The sequence below is a fragment of the Balaenoptera ricei genome, chromosome X (assembly GCF_028023285.1).
Source record: "Balaenoptera ricei isolate mBalRic1 chromosome X, mBalRic1.hap2, whole genome shotgun sequence".
NCBI lineage: Eukaryota > Metazoa > Chordata > Mammalia > Artiodactyla > Balaenopteridae > Balaenoptera > Balaenoptera ricei.
Window position 1 is genome coordinate 75,926,360 of NC_082660.1, and position 15,354 is coordinate 75,941,713.

Genomic DNA, 15,354 nt, shown 5'->3' on the forward strand with positions numbered 1-15,354 from the left:
AATAGATAGCTAGTGGGAAGCAGCCGCATAGCACAGGGAGATCAGCTCAGTGCTTTGTGACCACCTAAAGGGGTGGGATGGGGGGGTGGGAGGGAGGGAGATGCAAGAGGGAAGAGATATGAGAACATATGTATATGTATAACTGATTCACTTTGTTATAAAGCAGAAACTAACACACCATTGTAAAGCAATTATACTCCAATAAAGATGTTAAAAAAATAAAAAAGTGCTGCCAGTTGATGATAATACTTATCCCGATTTCAGGTGCGTTACAGTGTAAAAATATAAGCATTTGAAATATAATAAGATATGGTGGATAAAAAATAAATACCCTAAAGCCAAGTGTAAGTTATTTTTGAATTATCTGCTATTTTGGATCGTCAGCTCTGCTACTAGCCATTAGTATATTAGTTTGGATAATGGAAAGTTGACTATATCTGTAAAATCTGTTTCAGAGTAAAAGATCTGCTGAAACGAGAGTTTGTTCACTTGTTGTATTGTACAACACTCAAAATCAAACTGCTGTTGGACTCAGGTGACATTTAAATGTTGGAGCCTGTATTGGGGCAATTTGTGATGAGTCATCTTTCACTCTTCCCCTGCCATGTCCATGAGTTCTTCTCTGTTAAACCTGAACAGATGCCTGCCCTCCTCGGAGGAAAGCTCTAAAGCCCCTCGACGAGTGTAGTAGTCAGTAGAAGCCTGGTTCCAAATGACGACCAGAAAGTGCATGCAGTTTCACTGGCTTCTGATGGCTATCTGTTTAAAAACAAATGGAGATTACTGTTACTTGAAAGTATAATCTTCATTAGCACATTTATTTTATTAAAGGTCTACTGTATGCAAGGCACTGTGTGTGTGTAAAATACTCCCAAAAAATAATACAATAGTTATCTCTTGGACTTCTCTAAATCTGTAAAAAGAAAAAAAGTCCTGTCAAGTTATAAAATACTTTCTTTAAAAGTCCAAAACACATTTGCAAAGTCTACTCATTGGTTTTCTATAAATCTACTTCACTATTTTTATTCTTTATTCTATAGAAAAAGTTTACCTAAAATTCTCATGTGTATTTCCAAAATATAAAAGAATCTTTTTATACTGTTCTCATATTCATACGGTAGACCTATTTTATGGGTAAAATTGCCTTCTAAGCTCCCTTTTGCTTACTTCTGCTTTGTAGCAAAAAGGTATATAATGTGGTTGTGGGTTATATAGAACACAACTCTTAATTAAACATAACTCAATTATGACCTGTATGAATATCTATTTTGAAGATCCAGTGTAATTAAAATAAAAAATTAAGTATATTTTGAGATTATGTTCAGATGTTAAGGTAAATTATCTAAGTTATGCCATGTTAAATAATAACATTTGATGAACAAAAGGATAGCATATAGAATAATAATACTAACTGTAATATATACCTGACTTAGCCTCTTCAGCATTTCAGCTCCAATACCTAGACCTTTTAAATAGATAATGCAAAATGAAAAAAACATAAGTTGAAAAACTCCATTTAACAAGTTATTTGCTTTACTTTAAACCCTGTATCTGGTTGTTATATATTCGTAGTAGCTTGTGTCAAAATTCAACTCATGAATGTTTTTCATATCTCTTTTTCCTAATTGGCATGTGGTTCCAAAGGTAATGGAAAAGATTTTGGATTTACTTTAAAGATCAGTGAAGAGGAAATGTGTCCCTATCACTATCATCTTATCACAGAATATATTTCTTGTTCATTTTAGACAAACCAACACAAAATGTAAAAGCACGTTTTTAAACATGAAAATATAGCTTTGATAACTTGGCTTATTCAAGCCTTGATGGGAACTAATAAATCTTTTTCTAATCTGTGATTGAGTCTTCACCATATGCAAGGATAACTAGGATAGTGATCAGGCTCATGAAATAGAAATGAGTTACATAAACTAGCTTAAACACATTTATACTAACTCTCCTTAAATTAAAATATACCATTTTAATTTTTAAAGTATAAGTAATACTATAAGTGTTACTTGACCTCGGTAAGCTTGTATGACATAGAGGTCCTCTAGGTAAAGTAACTTGCCAATCCAGGGGTCGTATGTAAAGTAGTACATGGCAAATCCAACAGTCACTTTGCCTAGGAAGAGGAAAGAGAGGGTATAAAGAGGTTAATGCTTTGAATCTTGTAATGTTCTTTCCTCCAAAATAACTATTAAAGTAATAAAAGCTTGCTGGACAAAATTTCAAGCAATACAGAAATGTATAATGTAGGAGGTTTAAGTCCTTTATAATACAAACTTTAAGAGATAACCCATCTTTTAACAGTGTGGAGTATATTCTTCCTAAATTTTTTTTCTATGCATTTACAAACATAAGTACATACCATACATTTTCTCTAAAAAACAAGACTCAATGTATGTACTTACGCTCTTCTCCTCTGCTTAATAGTAGTTATAAGCTATCAAACTGTACTTTGTTTTCAGGATAGAGAAAATATACTCTAGATTAAATTGAAAAAGGAAGGTTTATTTTACCTGATGGTTTTTGATGATTGTGTACTTCTGCAATCAAGCAGTAGAAAAGGGGATTGTCCCCAAAGCCACCCCTGAGTACATCTGAAATATCAATTCACATAAAATATGTTAGAAAATTTACAGTAGAGAAAAGGAAGATGGTGGAGTTGGCAGCACCAGAATTCCTTTCTTCACCTATACAACAACTGTACTGGCATAAACTGCCTGAAGTGAATATTTTGTAACACTATAGTTTATTTGAATACTTACAATTTCCAGAGGACAGCTTGGCTGGTAAACTGCAGTTAATTTTGGCAAAATTCAGCCATCAGCCCAGTGGTGGCTTCCAAGCACACACCCCCTACTCCATCATGTCCTACCTCATCTCATGGCAGACAACTGTAGGGACTGCTGAGACTCCTGAATTGCTGGAGTGGATTGCTACTCTCAATGCTGAGGTGAGGACTTGGAGCCTGGCTGCCATTTTTCTAACATCCATCAACTAAAGCAGCTTTCAGGAGATTTAAAGGAGCCACACCAGTTTTGTTAGACATTCAAAAACAACCATGTATACAGGAGAATCTAGAAAGCCACCATGCATGATCAGGGAAAGACACAGACTTAGAAAAGACTTGAAAGTACCTTTAAACATTTAACTCAGATTGATCTCTGACACAGGCACCCTATAACAATAAAAAAACAGCCAATCCTGGAGAAGCAAGAGAATTTGATTTCAAGAGTTAACACATTATAAGATTAAAATGTCCAGTTTTCAACAACAAAAAATCACAGTGCATACAAAGAAACTGGAAAGTATAGCTCATTCAAAGGAACCAAGTAAATTAACAGAAAACATACCTGAGGAACCCCAGATGTCAGACTTACTAAACAATGACTTTAAAACAACTGTCTTAAAGGTGCTAAAAGAGCTAAAGGGTGACATGCACAAAGACAAGAAAATATATTTTGTATAAACAAAATAGGAATATCAATAAATAGAAATTATAAAAAAAGAATGCCCATTAAAAAACTCTGAAGTTGAAAAGTATAATAAATGAGAAGTGCACTCTAGGGGTTCAAAATCAGAATTTCTAAGCAAGCAGAAGAAAGAATGAGTTAACTTGAAGATAGGACAATTGAAATTATCAAGTCTGAGGGAAAAAAAGATGAAGAAAAGCAAAGAGCCTAAGTTATCTGTGGAACACCATCAAATGGACCAAGATACAAATTATGGGACTCTCAGAAGAAGAGAGAGAAAGGAAAAAAGAATATTTGAATAACAACTGAAAACTTCCCAGATTTGATGCAAGACATCAATCTACAAATCCAAGTTCAACAAACTCCAAGTGGTATAAACCCCAAAAAGTCAACACCAAGACATGTAATCAAACTGTTGAAAGACAAAGAGAAAATCTTGAAAGCAGCAAGGCAGAAGTAACTTGTCACATACAATGGATCTTCAGTAGGATTATCATCTGATTTCTCATCGGAAACCTTGGAAGCCAGAAGGCAGTGGATTGATATACTCAAAGTACTGGGGACAGGGAAGGAAGGGAGAAGTGCAGAAACTTTTCAACCAAGAATTCTATATCCACCAAAACTGTCCTTCAAAAATGAAGGAGAAATTAAGATATCCCCAGACTCACCACCCCCCAAACAAAGAACCTGAGGAAGTTTATTATCTCCAGACCTGCCCTGCATAAAATGCTAAAAGGAGTCCTTCAGGTTGAAATGGAAGGAAAATAGGTAGTAACTCAAAGCCATATGAAGAAATAAAGATAAAGGTTATGGTGCCTAGTTAAAGGTAAATACATGGGCAATTATAAAGAACTAGTGTTATTTTAAATTTGTTTGTAGTTCTTTTTATTTTCTACATGATTTAAAAGGCAAGTGCATAAAATTAGTCATTAATGTGTGTTCTTGGGCACACAATGTATAAAGATGTAATCTGTGACATCAGTAACATAAAAGGGGAATTGACGTGTACAGGAGAAGAGTTTTTGTATGCTATTGAAATCAAGCTAGTATAAATTCAAATTTTATTGTTATAACTTTAAGATGTTAAATGTAATCCCCACAATAACAAAAAAGAAAATGTCTATAGAATATACACATAAGGAAATGAGAACATTTTACTACAAAAATCAACTAAATACAAAAGAAGGTAGCAATGTTGGAAATGAAGGACAAAAAACTATATAGAAAACAAATAGGAAAATGTCAGAAGTCCCTCCTTATCAGTAATTACTTTAAATGTAATGGATTAAATGCTCTAATCAAAAGAGAGATTAGCAGAATGAACTTTTAAAAATGATCCAAGGGAGAGGAGCAAGATGGCGGAAGAGTAAGACGCGGAGATCACCTTCTTTCCCACAGATACAGTAGAAACACATCTACACGTGGAACTGCTCCTACAGAACATCTACTGAACGCTGGCAGAACACATCAGACCTCCCAAAAGGCAAGAAAATCCCCACTTACTTGGGTAGGGCAAAAGAAAAAAGAAATAACAGAGACAAAAGAATTGGGACGGGACCTGCGCCAGTGAGAGGGAGCCGTGAAGGAGGAAAGGTTTCCACACACTAGGAAGCCCCTTCGTGGGCAGAGACTGCGGGTGGCAGAGGGGGGAAGCTTCGGAGCCACGGAGGAGAGCACAGCCACAGGGGTGTGGAGGGCAAAGCGGAGAGATTCCTGCACGGAGGATCGGTGCTGAGTAGCACTCACCAGCCCAAGAGGCTTGTCTGCTCAGCCGCCGGGGCGGGCGGGGCTGGAAGCTGAGGCTCAGGCTTCGGTGCTAGCCGGGAGGGAGTCCGGGAAAAAGTCTGCAGCTGCCGAAGAGGCAAGAGACTTTTTCTTGCCTCTTTGTTTTGCGGTGCGCAAGGAGAGGGGATTCAGAGCGCCACCTTAACGAACTCCAGAGACGGGCGCGAGCCGTGGCTATCAGCGCGGATCCCACAGCAACAGGGGCGCAGAGTGAAAAACGGAGAGATTCCCGCACAGAGGCTCAGCGCCGAGCAGCGATCACCAGCCCGAGAGGCTTGTCTGCTCACCCGCCGGGGCGGGCAGGGGCTGGGAGCCGAGGCTTGGATTTCAGTCGGATCGCAGGGAGAAGACTGGGGCTGGTGGCGTGACACAGCTTGAGGGGGGCTAGTGCGCCACAGCTAGCCGGGAGGGAGCCCGAGAAAAAGTCTGCAGCCGCCGAAGAGGCAAGAGACTTTTTCTTGCCTTTTTGTTTTGTGGTGCGCAAGGAGAGGGGATTCAGAGCGCCACCTAAACAAACTCCAGAGACGGGCGCGAGCCGTGGCTATCAGCGTGGACCCCAGAGGCGGGCACGAGCCGTGGCTATCAGCGTGGACCCCAGAGGCGGGCGCGAGCCGTGGCTAACAGCGCGGAACCCAGAGACAGGAGCGAGCCGCGGTAATCAGCGCGGACCACAGAGACGTGCAGGAGACGCTAGGGCTGCTGCTGCTGCCACCAAGAAGCCTGTGTGCGAGCGCAGGTCACTCTCCACACCGCCCCTCCCGGGAGCCGGTGCAGCTCGCCGCTGCCAGGCTCCCGTGGTCCGGGGACAACTTCCCTGGGGGAACGCACGGTGCGCCTCAGGCTGCTGCAATGTCACGCCGGACTCTACCGCCGCAGGCTCGGCCCACATCCGTACCCCTCCCTCCCCCCGGCCTGAGTGAGCCAGAGCCCATGAAGAAGCTGCTCCTTTAACCCCGTTCTGTCTAGGCGGGGAATGGACGTCCTCAGGCGACCTACATGCAACGGCGGGTCCAAATCCAAAGCTGAACCCCGGGAGCTGTACGAACAGAGAAAGGGAAATCTCTCCCAGCAGCCTCAGAAACAGCAGATTAAAGCTCCACAAACAACTTGATGTGCCTGCATCTGTTGAATAACTGAATAGACAACGAATCATCCCAAATTCAAGAGGTGGACTTTGGGAGCAGACTATATTAATTTTTCACCTTTTCCTTTTTTTGTGAGTGGATATGTGTATGCTTCTCAGTGATATTTGTCTGTATAGCTTTGCTTTCACCATTAGTCCTAGGGTTAGGTCCGTCCATTTTTTTGTTTTTTGGTTTTTTTTTTTACTTAAAATTTTTTTTTTCCTAATAAATATTTTCTTAATAATTTTTTCCTTATTTTCTATTTTTAGAAATTAAAAAAAAATTTAATAAGTTTTTTCATATTTTTTATTTTAAAAACTTAAATTTTTTTTTCTTAATAAATTCTTTTTCTTAATAATTTTTTCTTATTTTTTATTATAAAAAATTAATAAATCTATCTTTAAAAATTAAAAAAAAATTTCTGAATACATTCACTCTTAATAATTTTTTTTCTTATTTTTTATTATAATAGATTTATTTTATTTTATTTTATCCTCTTTCTTTCTATTTTTTTCTCCCTTATACTCTGAGCTGTGTGGATGAAAGGCTCTTGGTGCTCCCCCCATGCATCAGGCCTGTGCCTCTGAGGTGGGAGAGCCAACTTCAGGACACTGGTCCACAAGAGGCCTCCCAGCTCCACGTAATACCAAATGGTGAAAATCTCTCAGAGATCTCCATCTCAACATCAAGACCCAGCTTCACTCAGCGACCAGCAAGCTACAGTGCTGAACACCCTATGCCAAACAACTAGCAAGACAGGAACATAGCCGCATCCATTAGCAGAGAGGTTGCCTAAAATCATAATAAGGCCACAGACACCCCAAAACACACCACCAGACGTGGACGTGCCCACCAGAAAGACAAGATCCAACCTCATCCACCAGAACACAGGCACTAGTCCCCTCCACCAGGAAGCCTACACAACCCACTGAACCAACCTTAGCCACTGGGGACAGATACCAAAAACAATGGGAACCACGAACCTGCAGCCTGTGAAAAGGAGACCCCAAACACAGTAAGATAAGCAAAATGAGAAGACAAAAAAACACACAGCAGGTGAAGGAGCAGGGTCAAAACACACCAGACCTAACAAATGAAGAGGAAACAGGCAATCTACCTGTAAAAGAATTCAGAATAATGATAATAAAGATGATCCAAAATCTTGGAAATAGAATAGACAAAATGCAAGAAACATTTAACAAGGATGTAGAAGAACTAAAGAGGAACCAAGCAATGATGAAAAACACAATAAATGAACTTAAAAATACTCTAGACGGGATCAATAGCAGAATAACTGAGGCAGAAGAACGGATAAGTGACCTGGAAGATAAAATAGTGGAAATAACTACTGCAGAGCAGAATAAAGAAAAAAGAATGAAAAGAACTGAGGACAGCCTAAGAGACCTCTGGGACACCATTAAATGCAACAACATTCGAATTATAGGGGTCCCAGAAGAAGAAGAGAAAAAGAAAGGGACTGAGAAAATATTTGAAGAGATTATAGTTGAAAACTTCCCTAATATGGGAAAGGAAATAGTTAATCAAGTCCTGGAAGCACAGAGAGTCCCATACAGGATAAATCCAAGGAGAAACACGCCAAAACACATATTAATCAAACTCTCAAAAATTAAATATAAAGAAAACATATTAAAAGCAGCAAGGGAAAAACAACAAATAACACACAAGGGAATCCCCATAAGGTTAACAGCTGAACTTTCAGCAGAAACTCTGCAAGCCAGAAGGGAGTGGCAGGATATACTTAAAGTGATGAAGGAGAAAAACCTACAACCAAGGTTACTCTACACAGCAAGGATCTCATTCAGATGTGATGGAGAAATTAAAACCTTTACAGACAAGCAAAAGCTGAGAGAGTTCAGCACCACCAAACCAGCTTTACAACAAATGCTAAAGGAACTTCTCTAGGCAAGAAACAAAAGAGAAGGAAAACACCTGCAACAACAAACCCAAAACATTTAAGAAAATGGGTATAGGAACATACATATCAATAATTACCTTAAATGTAAGTGGATTAAATGCCCCCACCAAAAGACACAGACTGGCTGAATGGATACAAAAATAAGACCCATATATATGCAGTCTACAAGAGACCCACTTCAGACCTAGAGACACATACAGACTGAAAGTGAGGGGATGGAAAAAGATATTCCATGCAAATGGAAATCAAAAGAAAGCTGGAGAAGCAATTCTCATATCGGACAAAATAGACTTTAAAATAAAGACTATTACAAGAGACAAAGAAGGACACTATATAATGATCAAGGGATCGATCCAAGAGGAAGGTATAAAAATTGTAAATATTTATGCACCCAACATAGGAGCACCTCAATACATAAGGCAAATACTAACAGCCATAAAAGGGGCAATTAACAGTAACACAATCATAGTAGGGGACTTTAACACCCCACTTTCACCAATGGACAGATCACCCAAAATGAAAATAAATAAGGAAACACAAGCTTTAAATGATACATTAAACAAGATGGACTTAATTGATATTTCTAGGACATTCCACCCAAAAACAACAGAATACACATTTTTCTCAATTGCTCATGGAACATTCTCCAGAATAGATCATATACTGGGTCACAAATTAAGCCTCGGTAAATTTAAGAAAATTGAAATCGTATCAAGTATCTTTTCCCACCACAATGCTATGGACTAGATATCAATTACAGGAAAAGATCTGTAAAAAATACAAACACATGGAGGCTACACAATACACTACTTAATAACGAAGTGATCATTGAAGAAATCAAAGGGGAAATCAAAATATACCTAGAAACAAATGACAATGGAGACACGACGACCCAAAACCTATGGGATGCAGCAAAAGCAGTTCTAAGAGGGAAGTTTATAGCAATACAAGCCTACATCAAGAAACAGGAAACATCTCGAATAAACAACCTAAACTTGCACCTAAAGCAATCAGAGATAGAAGAGCAAAAAAACCCCAAAGCTAGCAGAAGGAAAGAAATCTTAAAGATCAGATCAGAAATAAATGAAAAAGAAATGAAGGAAACAATAGCAAAAATCAATGAAACTAAAAGCTGATTCTTCGAAAAGATGAACAAAATTGACAAACCATTAGCCAGACTCATCAAGAGAAAAAGGGAGAAGACTCAAATCAATAGAATTAGAAATGAAAAAGGAGAAGTAACCACTGACACTGCAGAAATACAAACGATCATGAGAGATTACTACAAGCAACTCTATGCCAATAAAATGGACAACTTGGAAGAAATGGACAAATTCTTAGAAATGCACAACCTACCGAGACTGAACCAGGAAGAAATAGAAAATATGAACAGACCAATCACAAGCACTGAAATTGAAACTGTGATTAAAAATCTTCTAAACAAACAGAAGCCCAGGACCAGATGGCTTCATTGGCGAATTCTATCAAACATTTAGAGAAGAGCTAACACCTATCGTTCTCAAACTCTTCCAAAATATTGCAGAGGGAGGAATACTTCCCAATTCATTCTACGAGGCCACCATCACCCTGATACCAAAACCAGACAAAGATGTCACAAAGAAAGAAAACTACAGGCCAACATCACTGATGAACATAGAGGCAAAAATCCTCAACAAAATACTAGCAAACAGAATCCAACAGCATATTAAAAGGATTATACACCATGATCAAGTGGGGTTTATTCCAGGAATGCAAGGATTCTTCAATATACGCAAATCAATCAACGTGATACATCATATTAACAAACTGAAGGAGAAAAACCATATGATCATCTCAATAGATGCAGAGAAAGCTTTCGACAAAATTCAACACCCATTTATGATAAAAGCCCTGCAGAAAGTAGGCATAGAGGGAACTTTCCTCAACATAATAAAGGCCATATATGACAAACCCACAGCCAACATTGTCCTCAATGGTGAAAAACTGAAACCATTTCCACTATGATCAGGAACAAGACAAGGTTGCCCACTCTCACCACTATTATTCAACATAGTTTTGGAAGTGTTAGCCACAGCAATCAGAGAAGAAAAAGAAATAAAAGCAATCCAAATCGGAAAAGAAGAAGTAAAGCTGTCACTGTTTGCAGATGACATGATACTATACATAGAGAATCCTAAAACTGCCACCAGAAAACTACTAGAGCTAATCAATGAATTTGGTAAAGTAGCAGGATACAAAATTAATGCACAGAAATCTCTTGCATTCCTATATACTAATGATGAAAAATCTGAAAGTGAAATTAAGAAAACACTCCCGTTTACCATTGCAACAAAAAGAATAAAATATCAAGGAATAAACCTACCTAAGGAGACAAAAGACCTGTATGCAGAAAATTATAGGACACTGATGAAACAAATTAAAGATGATACAAATAGATGGAGAGATATACCATGTTCTTGGATTGGAAGAATCAACATTGTGAAAATGACTCTACTACCCAAAGCAATCTACAGATTCAATGCAATCCCTATCAAACTACCACAGACATTTTTCACAGAACTAGAACAAAAAATTTCACAATTTGTATGGAGACACAAAAGACCCCGAATAGCCAAAGCAATCTTGAGAACAAAAAATGGAGCTGGAGGAATCAGGCTCCCTGACTTCAGACTATACTACAAAGCTACAGTCATCAAGACAGTATGGTACTGGCACAAAAACAGAAATATAGATCAATGGAACAGGATAGAAAGCCCAGAGATAAACCCACGCACATATGGTCACCTTATCTTTGATAAAGGAGACAAGCATATACAGTGGAGAAAAGACAGTCTCTTCAATAAGTGGTGCTGGGAAAATTGGACAGGTACATGTAAAAGTATGAAAATAGAACACTCCCTGACACCATACACAAAAATAAACTCAAAATGGATTAAAGACCTAAATGTTAAGCCAGACACTATCAAACTCTTAGAGGAAAACTTAGGCAGAACACTCTATGACATAAATCGCAGCAAGACCCTTTTTGACCCAGCTCCTAGAGAAATGGAAATAAAAACACAAATAAACAAATGGGACCTAATTAAACTTAAAAGCTTTTGCACAGCAAAGGAAACCATAAACAAGACCAAAAGACAACCCTCAGAATGGGAGAACATATTTGCAAATGAAGCAACTGACAAAGGATTAATCTCCAAGATTTACAAGCAGCTCATGCAGCTCAATAACAAAAAAACAAACAACCCAATCCAAAAATGGGCAGAAGACCTAAACAGACATTTCTCCAAAGAAGATATACAGATGGCCAACAGACACATGAAACAATGCTCAACATCCTTAATCATTAGAGAAATGCAAATCAAAACTACAATGAGGTATCATCTCACACCAGTCAGAATGGCCATCATCAAAAAATCTAGAAACAATAAATGCTGGAGAGGGTGTGGAGAAAAGGGAACACTCTTGCACTGTTCGTGGGAATGTAAATTGATACAGCCACTATGGAGAACAGTATGGAGGTTCCTTAAAAAACTAAAAATAGAAGTACCATACGACCCAGCAATCCCACTACTGGGCATATACCCTGAGGAAACCATAATTCAAAGAGTCATGTACCAAAATGTTCATTGCAGCTCTATTTACAATAGCCAGGACATGGAAGCAACCAAAGTGTCCATCATCGGATGAATGGATAAAGAAGGTGTGGCACATATATTCAATGGAATATTACTCAGCCATAAAAAGAAATGAAATGGAGGTATTTGTAATGAGGTGGATGGAGTTAGAGTCTGTCATACAGAGTGAAGTAAGTCAGAAAGAGAAAAACAAATACAGTATGCTAACACATATATATGGAATCTAAGGGGAAAAAAAAGCACATGAAGAACCTAGTGGCAAGATGGGAATAAAGACACAGACCTACTAAAGAATGGACTTGAGGATATGGGGTGGGGGAGGGGTGAGATATGACAGGGTGAGAGAGTGTCATGGACATATATACACTACCAAATGTAAAATAGATAGCTAGTGGGAAGCAGCCGCATAGCACAGGGAGCTCAGCTCGGTGCTTTGTGACCACCTAGAAGCGTGGGATAGGGAGGGTGGGAGGGAGGCAGACGCAAGAGGGAAGAGATATGGGAACATATGTATATGTATAACTGATTCACTTTGTTTTAAAGCAGAAACTAACACACCATTGTAAAGCAATTATACTTCAATAAAGATGTTAAAAAAAATTTTTTTTTTAAATGATCCAACTATATGCTGTCTGTAAGAGACTTACTTTAGATTAAGAAAAAAAAAACGCACAAGAAGGTTGATAGTGAAATGATGGAAAAAGACATTTCATGAAAATAGTAATCAAAAGAAAGCTGGGATGGCTGTACTAATATAAGACAAAATAGACTTTAAGTAAAAAACTCTTACTGCAGAGAAGGATATTATATAGTGATAGAAGGTTCAATTTTCCAAGAAGATATAACATTTATAAACATTTATGCACCAAACATCAGAGCTCCAAAATATATGAAGCAAATATTGACAGAATTGAAGATAGAAAGAGACAGCTCTAAAATAATACTAGGAAACTTCATTACATCAATTTCAATAATGTACTGAACAAACAGACCAATGATAAATATGTTAATAGATTATTTGAACAAAACTATAGATCAATTGGACCTAACAGAAATATACAGTGCATCCCAACCAACAACATAATATACATTTTTTTCTTGAACTTTCTCTAGGATAGACCATATGTTAGGCCAAAAAGCAAGTCTTAATACATTTTGAAAGATTGAAACCATACAAAGTACCTTTTCCAATCACAATGGATTGAAACTAGAAACTGATAGAAGGAAACTAGGAAATTCACAAATATGTGGAAATTAAACAATGCACTCAAACAACTTTGGCTCAAAGTAGAAATAACAAGAGAAATTATAAAACAGAGATAAATGAGAATGAAAGCAATATATAAAACTTATGGGATGCAGTGAAAGAAGTGCTCAGAAGGGAACTTATAGTTGTAAATTCCAACATTAAAAAAGGAAGGGAGGGAGGGAGGGAAAGAAAGGAAAGGAAAGGAAGAAATAAAGGAAAGAAAGAAAGAAAAAGAAAGGAAGGAAGGAAGGAAAGAAAGAAGGGAAGAAAGGGAAGGAAGGGAAGGAAGGGAAGGAAGGAGGAAGAAAGATCAAGCCATGACCTAACCTTACACATTAAAAACTAGAAAAAGGAGTAAGCTAAGCTCAAAGCTAGCAGAAAAAAAGGCAAATAAATATCTCTTATTAATACAGATACAAAAATACTCAACAAAATAGCAAATTGAACTCAACAGCATATTAAAAGGATCATTCACTATGACCGTGTGATTCATCCTAGGAACGAAAGGATGGTTCAACATAAGGAAATCAATCAAAGGGGAGAAAAAACACATGACCATCTCAATTGGTGCAGAAAAGGCAATTGACAAAATCCAACACCCTTTTATGATGAAAGCCCTTAGAAAACTAGGAATAGAGGGAAATTCCTCAACATGATAATGGGTACCTATTTTTAAAAAGAGTTTACTTTAATGGTGAGTGACTGAAAGCATTCCCCCTAATATTAGGAACAAGACAAGGATGCCCACTCTCACCACTGCTATTCAACATTGTACTGGAAGTTATAGCTAGAGCTGTTAGACAAGAAAAAGAAATAAAAGCCATCCAAATTAGAAAGGAAGAGGTAAAATTCTCTCTATTTGCAGATGACATGATCCTACTGATTGACAATCCCAAAGAATCCAAAAGAAAGCTATTAACACTAATAAATTAATTCATTAAAGTTGCAGGCTACAAGATCAACAAACAAAAATCAGTTTTATTTCTATACACCAGCAAAGAACAAACCAAAAAGTACATTTAAAAAGCAATTCCATTTACAATCGCCTCTAAAATAATTAAATACCTAGGAAAGAATCTACACAAGGAGGTGAAACACTTGCATACTAAAAACTATAAAACATTGCTGAAAGAAGTTAAAGACCTAAATAAATTAAAAGATAGCCCGTGTTCATAGATAAGACTTAACATTGTTAAGATGTCAGTAGTACCCAAAGTGATCTAAAGATTCAATGTCGTCCCTATCAAAATTCTAACATCCTTTTTTACAAGAGTGGTAAAGCTGATCCTCAAATTCATTTAGAATTCCAAGTGTATAATTTTATACAGACTTTCCTTGACCTACAATAGGGTTACATCCTGATAAACCCATCATAAGGTGAAAATGTCATAAAAGTCAAAAATGCATTTAGTACACCTAACCTATCAAACATCATAGCTTAGCCTAACCTACCTTAAACCTGCTCAGAGCACTTGCATTAGCCTAGAGTTGGGCAAAATCATCTAACACAAAGCCTATTTTATAATAAAGTGTCAAATATCTCATGTAATTTATTGAATACTAAGTGAAAACAGAATGGTTGTATGGGTACAGAATGGTTGTAAGTGTATCAGTTATTTACCCTCATGATCACATGGCTGACTAGGAGCTGTGGCTCACTGCTGCTACCCAGCATCATAAGAGAGTATCCTATTGCATATAGCTAGCCCAGGAAAAAGACAAAATTCAAAATTTGAGGTACAGTTTCTACTGAATGTGTATTGCTTTATAAAGTCGAAAAATTGTTCAAAGTCGTACATAAGTAAGTCAGGGACTGTCTGTACACTTTAATCATCTCTTCTCTCAGTGTTCACATTTCCTGCCTAAAATGTTGCAATTCATCATAAAACACTAGCATTGGGTATTAATATTGCTGGCTCTCAAAATGTAGTAAATATCTTGAAAATAGTTTTAAGTCATTTTGCTTTTATCCATTTCATCCTATCAAGCTACTACTAACATTGGGCATTAAATTATATTGTATTTGACCAACTACACTTCTCATTTTACATTTCCAAAATTAGTTGAAATTTATTGCCACTGTAAAGATGTAAAAGCTCTTAACTATCAATTTCATACTTTAAAAATGAGGAAAATATAAAATAGTGGT

The 15,354-nt window shown here is 37.5% G+C and overlaps 1 protein-coding gene across 1 annotated transcript in view; it reads right to left on the minus strand.

The window, feature by feature from the left end:
- Nucleotides 1-588: 588 nt before the first annotated feature.
- The window catches only part of SATL1 (spermidine/spermine N1-acetyl transferase like 1), a 44,946-nt gene continuing 30,180 nt past the window's right edge, over nucleotides 589-15,354 (minus strand). The window contains 4 exon segments of the mRNA XM_059910404.1: nucleotides 589-759; nucleotides 1,425-1,465; nucleotides 2,021-2,122; nucleotides 2,520-2,600. Coding sequence (XP_059766387.1) covers nucleotides 589-759; nucleotides 1,425-1,465; nucleotides 2,021-2,122; nucleotides 2,520-2,600 — 395 coding nt within the window.